Source organism: Ptychodera flava, chromosome 17, assembly GCF_041260155.1.
Source record: "Ptychodera flava strain L36383 chromosome 17, AS_Pfla_20210202, whole genome shotgun sequence".
Taxonomy (NCBI): Eukaryota; Metazoa; Hemichordata; class Enteropneusta; family Ptychoderidae; genus Ptychodera; species Ptychodera flava.
The window spans coordinates 13,954,611-13,965,815 of NC_091944.1; the positions used below are offsets into that span (position 1 = coordinate 13,954,611).

General features: G+C 36.4%; 2 protein-coding genes across 11 annotated transcripts in view; one reads left to right on the forward strand and one right to left on the reverse strand.

The window, feature by feature from the left end:
- LOC139115511 (pumilio homolog 2-like) overlaps positions 1–5,811 on the forward strand; it is a 63,722-nt gene extending 57,911 nt beyond the window's left edge. For all 10 annotated transcript variants that reach the window (XM_070677651.1, XM_070677653.1, XM_070677654.1 and 7 more), the window contains 2 exons: positions 166–249; positions 1,065–5,811. In XM_070677651.1, the coding sequence (XP_070533752.1) occupies positions 166–249; positions 1,065–1,302 (322 nt within the window). In that variant the 3' untranslated portion in view covers positions 1,303–5,811. The remainder of the gene's footprint in view (positions 1–165; positions 250–1,064) is intronic.
- Positions 5,812–8,748: 2,937 nt separating this feature from the next.
- Positions 8,749–11,205, reverse strand: part of LOC139115513 (uncharacterized) — a 35,219-nt gene continuing 32,762 nt past the window's right edge. Inside the window, exons 13-14 of the mRNA XM_070677662.1 lie at positions 10,450–10,488; positions 8,749–9,984 (exon numbers count right to left, since the gene is read on the reverse strand). Of these exons, the coding sequence (XP_070533763.1) occupies positions 9,823–9,984; positions 10,450–10,488 (201 nt within the window). The 3' untranslated portion in view covers positions 8,749–9,822. The remainder of the gene's footprint in view (positions 9,985–10,449; positions 10,489–11,205) is intronic.

The following is an 11,205-nucleotide window of genomic DNA, read 5'->3' on the forward strand; positions in this document are numbered from 1 at the left end:
AACTTGATATGGAAAGCCATTGTCATAGGGAAACTGGAACAAGCCTGAGTTTTTCAAAAGATGTACGGGTGTACAAGTGAGCACAGGTGTATACTTTCCATTCAAAGCCTGTCTCGCTGTGCAGAAGTTTACTCACTTGTCTTTGTAATATGTTTGATATTTCAGCAACGTTGTTGAGAAGTGTGTGACTCATGCTTCAAGACCAGAACGTGCCATACTGATTGATGAAGTGATCAGTTACAATGACGGGTATGTAATTATATTTGACAATCCATCGTAACTCTGAGCCCCACTCAATATCAAACTTAACTCCGTCAAGCCATGGTTAATATCTTATGAGTCACCTACAGCTGCTGAGTAATTGACTCTCAGCATCTGTCTATGATATACACAAAGAAACTCATAATTGGATATCAATGGAATATAATCCAGAAATGTTTAAATATAAGTTATAATAATATTCTACATGTAGATCACTTAGCAGAAATGCACCGAAAGGTGTTGCTGTGTTGAGACTTGCTACTTTTTACAGCAATATGTGACGTGGAAGTATGTATTATGTAGTATTGATGTACGTAATTGTGCATAGCTGTGTTTGATTCAAAATCCATATTTTAGCTCATATTTTTTTATAGAATTTTTCAGCTCAGACATTGTTACAATGATATTATTTGCCCATGTTGATTTGTGTTACAGAAAAATCTAGCATGAAAGTGTCATCGCATGTCTGTAGACAGCTTAGAAAATGAAATAAATGGCTCGTATATATAGTCCCACAAGCTTGGTGAAATGAAATCTGCATGTCAAAGATCATGAACAGCGCCACCACTGGACTGAATTGCAACGTACAGTCTCTGAGATATCTTAAGTATTTCAGCAGAATTAGTGGCATTTTAGAACTTACTCTTCTTGTGCTTACAACCCTTTCACCTCTATGGTTTGAACCAATCACATTGTTTTCTATGGTAAAGTTGGACCTCTAGACAGGGATTGGGGGTGAAAGGATTAAATTCCCGTAAAAAACTGGTCAAACTTTAACATTCAACATTATTTTTATGTTGCAGCCCTCATAGTGCCTTATATACTATGATGAAGGACCAATACGCCAACTACGTTGTCCAGAAGATGATCGACGTGGCTGAGCCCGGCCAACGTCGCATACTCATGCAGAAGATCAGACCACATATATCGACCTTACGCAAGTTCACGTACGGCAAGCACATACTAGCCAAACTAGAGAAGTACTACTTGAAAAACAATGACCTGGGCCCCATTGGCGGCCCGCCAAATGGTGCTTTGTGAAAGCGAGAGTTTTACGAGTGTTTTCAAATCACGCAAGAACATGGCGTTCTTTCTCATTAAATGTGATCCACGTGCCCATGTTGATATACGCGTCTGTGACTCAGACCGAAAAAGAGTGTACCAGAAATGTAAAACTGTTGTGACTGTGATTGGAATTGCGTAACGTGACAATTTTGGCACGCTTGAAATGTTGAATTTTGTGAATTACGACTTAACGCTAATCACAAATGATAAAATGGTCATGGGTTAAAGGTTATGGGTGACGGGTTCAAAGTTCAACTTTAGAAATCTCTTTTAACCTTTATTTCCCTATTCATTTTCTTTGTATTTTTCATGATCATATTTTTCTTAGTATTTCTCACGATTTCTACGTAACAATCGCCACGGCGTAAGTGTCGTGAAATATGTAGTGTTTGAAGGAAGCATGGGCCTAGAGCCAAGAATCATGAACTTAAAAAAAAAATTTGATTGATCAAATCTTCCACCGCAATGGTGGACTAATTGAATGAGTTTTTCCCATCACAGCTGTAATCTTGTGTACAGTGGAAATATCTTTGTAAATGTAATTTTTTTCATCAAGAATGAAAATACAACTGCAATGTACGGTCAGTTAATACCAGGGGGATCGAGGGCAGCTTTGATGAAACCTTTTCAATTTTTCCCTCCTCGTCGAATTCACTTTGTGGCATTACATCTGAAAGAGTTTGTAAGTAGACATTTTGAGAATGTCAGCGTCAGTCATATTTCTACAAATCTTTTTCCTACATATTCCAAAAATCAAATGCATTTCAAAAAAGAAAAATCCTGCGAAATAAATTTTGTAGACTTCAGAAGCCTATCTATCTTGAATATTGAGTGCAAATATCAAAAAAAAACACTGCCAAAATTTTTTTATTTTCCCTTCAGAGGCTTGTTGCCGGCCAAGTGTAAGTTTCATGTGGGTGCGCTTCTGTTGTGTGCTCTGTATATTTCATCTCTCACCTTATCAGAGCTGCCCACATTCAGCCTAGTAACTGCCTGACCAGGGTAAATTTCACATTGTCTTCTTTTTTAAATTCTGTATAATATTGTAACTTAAAAAAAACTGCCTTGTCTACCAACCATCACAGGGAAAGGGTGCAATTTTATCATTAGTCCAGAAATGAAATTGTGTATTTTCTGGTGTATAAATAACATACAGATTTCATTGTGCAGGCTTTATTTTCCAATCATGCACTGTTTTTGCAAGGTGAAAATAATAGAGAGAGAGAGGCGTAGTATTTTAATTAGTCTGGTAGTTTACAAACAGCTGTTGTGTAGTAGAGTAGATAAGGGTGACTGGTTTGAACTGGTATGAACCGGTTTAGACCAGATGCAGGGTTGAAATTTCTGCTGGCAAACGCAGAAGTGACTGGAGGCCAGTTTTCTCTGCAAAGTTTTGCTCATGAAATGTCACTTCTCATGGTGTTCAGTCATCTTACGGAAGAATAACAAATGCCCAGTTTTTTTTCTTAAAAACAAAAGAGATCAAATTATAAAGTGGGTTACTTCCTAATCGATCTGGTTTACGAGCACTGCACCCGCTTTTTATACTATAATTGGTATGGTTGTGCTGTATTGTGGGCATCTAGTGTGTCGACCAGTTCTATTCAGTTCAAACCGGTTTCTCATAGACACTCCCGAGAATAGCGTGTGAATCCTTTTTACCAGCGAGCAATGAATAGAGTTTCCCCTCAAACTGTTCATAACAGCGTAACATATCTGATAATTAATTCTTTCTACTGGTGCTAAAGATTTCACACACAAAAACTTGAATATTTTGCAAAGAAATACAGGTTATATTGATTAAAAAAGTTTCCCTACCTATTGTACAGTTTTTTGCCAATTTTGGACTTGTATATGAAGCATTTTAGACTGAAGATTTGTATGCCTGTAAAGCAGACTGTTTTATTTTGAGACACCATTGTAGATAAGAGATTTATAAGTATTGGGTCCTGTAGACAGAAAACTGACATTAAGATGTAAAAATTGTCATCTTTGAAAATACCGAAAAAAAAATGCAGAGCTCTTGTAACTTTTTTCATCCGACTTGTAGAAATGTACAAATCTGAATATTGAATAGGACTTGAGGTGTATAGACATTATTCAGAAAATAATAACACCAGTTTACACCAGCGATGTTCATGAGAATTAAATCCAGTTCAAACCGGTTAAGACCGGTTTTGTCCCAGTGTTTTTTCACAATGCATCCCACCGTTGATGCGCCATTATGTAAACAAGTCTCTTTTTCACCAATTGTAAATTAGAGGATACGTGAACCAAAAAAAAATGACTGCCCAGGATATTTTGACCGCTACTCTTTTACTTACAAACCTGAATTTGATACTAACCTAACAACGTGTACAGATGGGAAAATTGAAGACTTTTGTTACAGCTGTGTGCTAGACCTTAGCGTTGCAGTGTTTTTTGGGGTGTGATTAACTTGAGGCCAATGTTTTTACTAACATTACACAATTCAGAAGGCATGCTTCCGACTATTGTAATTATTTTTCTCAATTTGAAGTTTTTCTATTTCGCTTATACATATTGGTCATTTTTGTATGGTAGTAAATCAAGAGTCTTTGCCATGCTTAGGTTCTATTTTCAATGGATTTGATATAAATACTATATATATTGTTACTTATTTTATTGTAACATTGAAACTACTATTTAGCCCTCTGTAAGAAATGAAGCCCCCCTTGTACGTAAGTGAACTTGATACTTTTTTTTCAAAATGTACATTTGTACAAATTTTGTAAAGATTCGTCCCAGCTATTTCTTGTCGGTGGGCTTTTTTTGAAGATGATGTACAAACATTCCTGTTTTTGAGAACAGCTCACATTGTGTATTTTTTCAGCCGTTAAAAAAAAAGAGGAAGTAACCAGTCCAGTCCAGTTCAGACCAGTTGACTTTTTGCTCAGAACTGGTTACGTCTAGTTCCTAATTTGCATTTTTTCCAGAAATTTTTGACCATTGCAATACCACTTGTGGTTTTTGTGTTTCTATTTTTTTTCTTCTTTCCCTAATTTGCCATGACTTCATTTTCGGTCGCCTAGTTAATACATTGCACTTGTACACAGGTTTGTTAACTAGAACTTGTTTGTTAATATGGCTATTCACTGGTTATTACTGATAACTACTGGTTATATTTGTGCCTTGTGCATAGTTGTAAAAGATCAACTATATATTTGATGATTGTATTTAAACGTCATTGTTTATATGTTTTTTTTCTTGTATCAATTTGTATTCACAGTATTATAGAAAACATTAATATTCATGGTTAAGAAACTGTTTTGCTAAAAAAAATCAAGTTTAAAGAGAAATTTTCACGCTGTGACCAATGTTAGGGAAATGCATTTTTTTTGTCCGATTGAGCCCGCCAGAGCCCAAAGTTTCTCAGCGATTGTAGTAAACCTTGCTTGCCATTTCAATTCAAATGACTCCACAGAGAGAAACCCAATCAGAATGCTGCCAATTTACCACTCTCTTTCTTTTCTCATTTCTTTTTTCAGTCACCTTCAACGTTTTTATGACTCTGTTCGTACCAGTCTCATTTTTGAATGACAAAGACTGATAACTATTTTTGTGACTTGAAAACGAATGTTTTGCGAAATAAATGATTGCCAGGGTTAAAGAAGCAAAACTGATAAAATAATTTGAATACTATTTGCATTATGAAGCATTAATTGTATTAATGAGGAGAGATTTTGGTGTTACCATGGCATTGCGAGGCATATTGGACACACTGCCACATGTCACTCAAAGCCCGAGTGGACACTCCAGAAAGTATTGATGCCAGAATTTTGAGAAGGGGCTCTTATCCTAGACTATCAACTCAAAAATCAGAATCTCTTTATAAAATATATATCAAATACCTATAACAGACTTCAGGTTGATTTCAGATAATCTACAGGAACACCACCATTTTTTCACCAGGTTTTTGACCACTTGTAGAAGAGACTTTTTATCTCGAGATACTATTCCTAGGTTGCGGTCACAGCTAAAAAAGTAGTTGGTAGAGTGAAACTGTAGCGATAGAGTTACTTAAAAAAACAATTCCAGCCATATGTGTGAGTCTTTAACCAATTGTGAGCTTATGGGGGAATTTGGTATACGGTAGAGAGCGAAAAAAAAAGAATCTTATGGCTTATTGTAGATTGTATTTCTTGTGAATTTGTAGTACTTTAAGACCAAAAAAAATACAACAGTAAAATGCTATTGATAGTGTATATGCCATTGTCCTCCGTGTATATTTGTCTTATGTAGAAAGTTAAAAAAAATACAGTTGTAGAAAGTTTGTGTACATCTATGTAAGGTAGTTGTTATGTAGCCATAAATGTGTTTAACTTGTAAATGCTGTATTATAGAGAGAAACCGTAAAATATGTACCACTAAATAATGAGTGTATAAAAGACCCGGTTCTTGATGTTTTTCCTTTCTTTTATGCTCAATAATATTAAATATTTCTGTATCTTCACAGCATAAATATAAGACTTGTCTCTTCTTGTCTGTGTATTTTATTATCAGCTAGTATTAGGGATTTTAGGTCACGTGACATTTGTGTTGAACGTACGCGTTCGATGCAGGTCTAGTCCGAACTTTCGTGTTAATTCTTAAATAGACCAAATAATCAGAGAAAATGAAACTGTAGTGTTGAAGATTATTATTTTAACTTCATTTTGGGAAATTTTCACTTTTGTACTACGATAAATGGCAAAGCAGCACGACTACAAACTCACGCGTACCGGCGATTTTGGCGTCCATTATGAGCGTTGTGCCGTGACCTCAAATGTCCCGCGAAGGAGATCGAACATAAGCTCTTTGATAGGCTCTCCGCATGACTTATTCTGATCGCATCACTATTTTTTAGAGGTTGGTACGAAAGTAGAGATCATGGGCTTCATTTTGAGGGGGCGAACGTTAAAATCGGCCGAGAAAAACTCAATCTGTGATCAAACTTTGTGTTTCGTTTGTGTTTTTTTGAAAGAAAATCTTGATTTCCTTAAACGTTCGGCCCCAAAATTAATTTTATGATAAATATTAATTGTAATTCTGCAATAATTACGAGTCTGACGATGCGAAAAATGATGCTTAAGGCCCTTTTTAGCGAGTATGGTTTCACCCGAACTGTACATCCGGGCACTCCCAGGAATAACATACAAGTAATCGGCGCTTCGCCGCATGTTCTGTGTCAGGAGGTCTAAGCTGAGTTCCGACGTTCATGATTTTGCAGCTTGATTTGTCTGATTTCTTATCTAACGCAAGGATCTAGAGAAATATACTTTACCCTTTCAAACGTTATCTTGTTCGAAGTAGTTTGACTTCCGGGTGATATTTTTCGATAGACACTGAGAAGTTGTCAAGCCAGCACTGCACTGCAGTGTACAACTGTAGGCATACGCACGTGCACCACACTTTGCCGATACTATACTGAAATTTTAGTTTCGATCTTTAGTTCCCGAGAAGGGGACTATTTTGGTTTTCTCTGAAGAACAAAGCCATAGATCATTAATTTGTTCTTTCCTCATTGATGGTGTCCCTGACTTTGGAAAAGTTGTATTTATACTGGTTTGTATTTCGGACCGCTGACTTCGATATGTTCGAGGGTCTATGTTATTTCGGGGGCAGCTTAACTTTACATCCAGTTAAATGCAGTTGTTCATTCTATAAATGCGTGTTGCTGTTTTACGGCATTGACAAAGAGTTGAGAACGAAGTTTTTTGGACTTTTTGGAAAAGTTCTTGTAATTGTTTTAACTTAAAATCTACATTAATCAGACATATTTCATAATCATTAATAACAGTTGTAATCACACAAAAAAATTTTTAAAAAATTTCGAAGTTCAAATTAAAAAAAATCTAAAAGAATTTTTTGTTAAATTCAAATCAAGTTCTAAAATGTCACAGGTATCATTTGATTGTTTACAGGTATTGTTGTTTATTTGTTTACCTTGTAATATAATCTAAATAACTGCTTTCATATATGCAAAGTAAATATGATGGAATATGATTATCATATTTCTGTTGATGTTCACAACCTACATAATGCATACAGCGATCAATGTCACAGGTATCATTTGATTTTTTACAGGTATTGTTTATTTGTTTACCTTGTAAACAGCATTCTAAATAACCTTTTTCATTTATAAAAATTAAAAACCATTGAACATTTCGTCAGCAATATCCACAAAAATTTCATCAATTTTCAATAAGAAATGCTTGAGTTATTGCAAAAAGCACAAGAAATTGCAGTTCTAGTTTTCTCAAACAATGTTCAAAATGGGGTCACCTGGTGGTTATGATAACTACAGGTGTCTACCATGGCATAATTTCTAAATGGGAAGAAGTTTTTTATAAATTCAACAGGACATATCTCTGCATGTACTGAACCGATTTTCATCAAACAAAATGCAATCAATTGGTCTTGAAGAGAGCTTTCTTTTGATATATAATTTATTATTATTGTAGCTGTCTATCAATTTCATGTAAAATCCCTACTAGTATACAGTTTGTCAAGTTGGGTGAGAGTGGATTGGTGCTGGTGCTTGCTCTTGCTCATGATTTTAGCTTCAATATGCCCGTGGCATTGGGAGCTGTTTGGTAGTTGGACAAGTGTGTGTGTGTATGTGTGTCCGTCAACTACAGACCCGCAGCTTGTATCATCTTGGTATTTGGTGTGAAGAATCATGATGGAATTTTTCTCAAAATATGTGCTGAACCAACAAAATTCAGTCTACAGATAGGATAATGTGAAAGTGGTTGAAGCCGCAAAACTTCTGAACTGCAGATTCAACTGAATAATACTGAGGATGCCCTTACTCAGATTTGTTCAAAGTGGCACAAAATTGCAACTCATGAACTGGCTCCAATTGTTTTACTGTAACTCAAGTCCTTCCAGGCCTTTCACTTTCCCATCTGCCATGTCAGTAAAAAGTGGCACTGAGCCTGAACGTTACACATTTTCACCTAATTGGTATGTTTAATAATGTTACCACAGTTAAGTCAAAAATCATGTTTACAGTATCTCTGTTTTTAGCCCGAGGGGCCTTCAATATTCAAATCTTTGTTAAAATGCAACAAATGGGACCCTATGTGTCGCTAGTTTTAACCAATTTGGCCCGATGGTGACATACGAACTTGATAGGATAAGGGTTGAAATTTACAACAGCTTTCATATTTGGTGCGTATATATTCCACGGACTGCCCTTAGTTAAATTTGGTCAAATTAGCCTGAAGTGGTATGGTTGTTTGTCATTTTCCCCCATAAGCCTTAATAACTCTTCTTCTCTGAAACTTGTGGCTTGGTAGCCTTGAATTACTTTTTTGGTTGCCAGGGTTGACCTCATTCTGGCTGGTCCAAGCTTATGATTTTTGCACGTCTAGGGTTTTTGGTAAGTTTTTCATTGTAGTCAAGATACAATGTACGATTATATTATATTAAACATGTTTAATAACTTAGTGCATTTCTGTTGTAGACAAACAAGTTTTATAGCCAGAGATACAAGAAAAGTAATTACATTCCAATGAAAGATGTTTGAAACAGAGAGGATCTCATTATGAACCTGAAAGCAAGAACTACCTCCACAAAATACAGATATTGTTTAATGTTGGTTGTTTTTCACATCAGTGCTATAAATTGAAATGGTCATAATTCAGTACTTTTGCAAAGAATCGGAACTTCTGTATTCGTTGAGTTTTGTTGTGTCGCTGTCATTTACTCTGCATGGCAATCGATAAAATACAAATGGTCCTATTTGTTCGCTGTTTACAGCCCAAACGGATGAAAACACGTCTACAATTTTCAGTTACTTCTGATTTTACGTGGAATTCTCTCTGGGAAAGGGCGCCCTCATCGACCAATTTCTCAATAGCATAAAACAATACGATGATTTACGATAAAGAGGTCAATAAATACTGGAAAAATAAGACATCTATAACAAATATCAACATTAACATCTTTAACAAATTCTATAATTCAGCTTGGCAGAAATACTATCGTCTTACAAATTAGTTTGTTGGGCTAGCCGTACAACTTCAAATTACCGCGCAAGCGACTGTGGAATAGAATTCAATATATTGTAATGTGTCCCGAGCGTGGCAAAAACAGTCCCCTTGCTATGTGCAAAGTCAGTTTTTGCTGCCTTTACAGAATAAAAAAAACCAACATTTTGTCAGAGCTGTACAATTTGTTTGACCTTTTCCAAAATCTTGGTCAAAAATTGTAGAATATGAAAAGTTACGTCAATTTATAGAAAAATTCATAAAAATTGGTAAAGCGTTGCACCGAAATTTGGGTGGGGAAATTGCAGCAAAGGGGTTAAACTACAGTAACTGCAATAGTTCCATCGGAGGAAAAACCTCTGCAGTTGCAACCGTTTCGGATAACTATAACTATCCAACATCATTATTCTTCGCTTGTTGAATGGTGCCCCAGCTAGCGCTCTCGACCCGGTTCATTGGTCAATGGATAGGCGATTCACGTGCTATCTACGGTTTCCAATCTTCACACCAGCTCACCGAAATATTCACTTTCCACCAACTGACAGAGGCACAGTCCATGCTTTGTGTGGCGCGGTCCACTCACCGGTGTCGGCATGGAGTTATCAACAAGCCGTCGGATGAACATTCCACAGGTTTTATTCAGATATACATCGGTACTACCCGTCTATTGCCGCCGAGAAATGGAAAGTAAAGTTTTCTTATTGAAGGTATAAAAGAGTGCACCTTAGAAAGTTTTGAGACATTATCGCTTTTAAACAATTTTACCTTTACTATGCATGTAAATTTGGAGACTATAAAAGATGAGATCGCTCTACAGACAATATAATAGAAAAGCTATTTCGTTTGCTGTTCTCGTTCGCTGATAGTCGCCTCAGCAAACGAGAACAGCAAAGAACAGGTAGAGGTGGAAACGTCGCCCATCTCTACATCTGACTTAATCGGATTCCTCATTGACGTTTGAGGGCATGCGATATGGTCAAACAGAGACCAGCTGCAGAACCAAACTTCAAATATCAGCACATTTGATAACTTTATTTGTTTGTTAGCATTATCCTCCGTTGTTATCGACGCTATACACCTATAAGTGGATATACCGAATAATTTGTGATACCCAGCTTGCATTACTTACGTTTTCACTTCCCTGTTTCAGATACCTCTCCAGCCATTTCTGTGTTGCACGTCAAACGAAGCACGAAAAGGGAAATATTCAAATAGAATGTCAATGATGACCAAACACTCAGGCATATTAAGTAACGTAAACGCTATCTCAATGATGTCTCGATCTATTACCAGCATTTGCATGGGCCTGGCAGTGTAGTGCACTCAATGTCAATAATTGAAGATTTTTTGCCGGGGTAAATCATCATTTAATTATATTTTGATAACGTATTCCGTGCCTGTGTGAAGGGTGACAACTTCGAAATTCACAGTGATGTACGTACCTTGCATTTATCAGGATTGAAATAGACGAAGGCTAGCTGTATGATTTTTTTTTAAATAGGAAATATATAAAACATGGTTTGATAGTAAGTTGTATTAGTGACACATTCCATCGTTGTCATTCTGTTTGGCATATGACAAAGCGATTTGACATTGCTGTTATCATATAGTGTACAATCGAGGTCAATAAATTCCAGATATAGAAATACTGAAACGACAGTCATTACATTCTCTCTCTCTCTCTCCTCTCTCTCTCTCTCTCGCCTCTCTCTCTCTCTCTCTCTCTCTCTCTCTCTCTCTCTCTCCCGCGACCATGGCGCTCTGAATAGTTGCATTTGCGCCGCCAGCCTGTGAGTGGCTGTGAGAGAAACTACCCCAATCACTGTATCTTTTGTAAAATATAACCCCTCAAAATGCCTATTGTACAATTTTGAACCCCTCCATA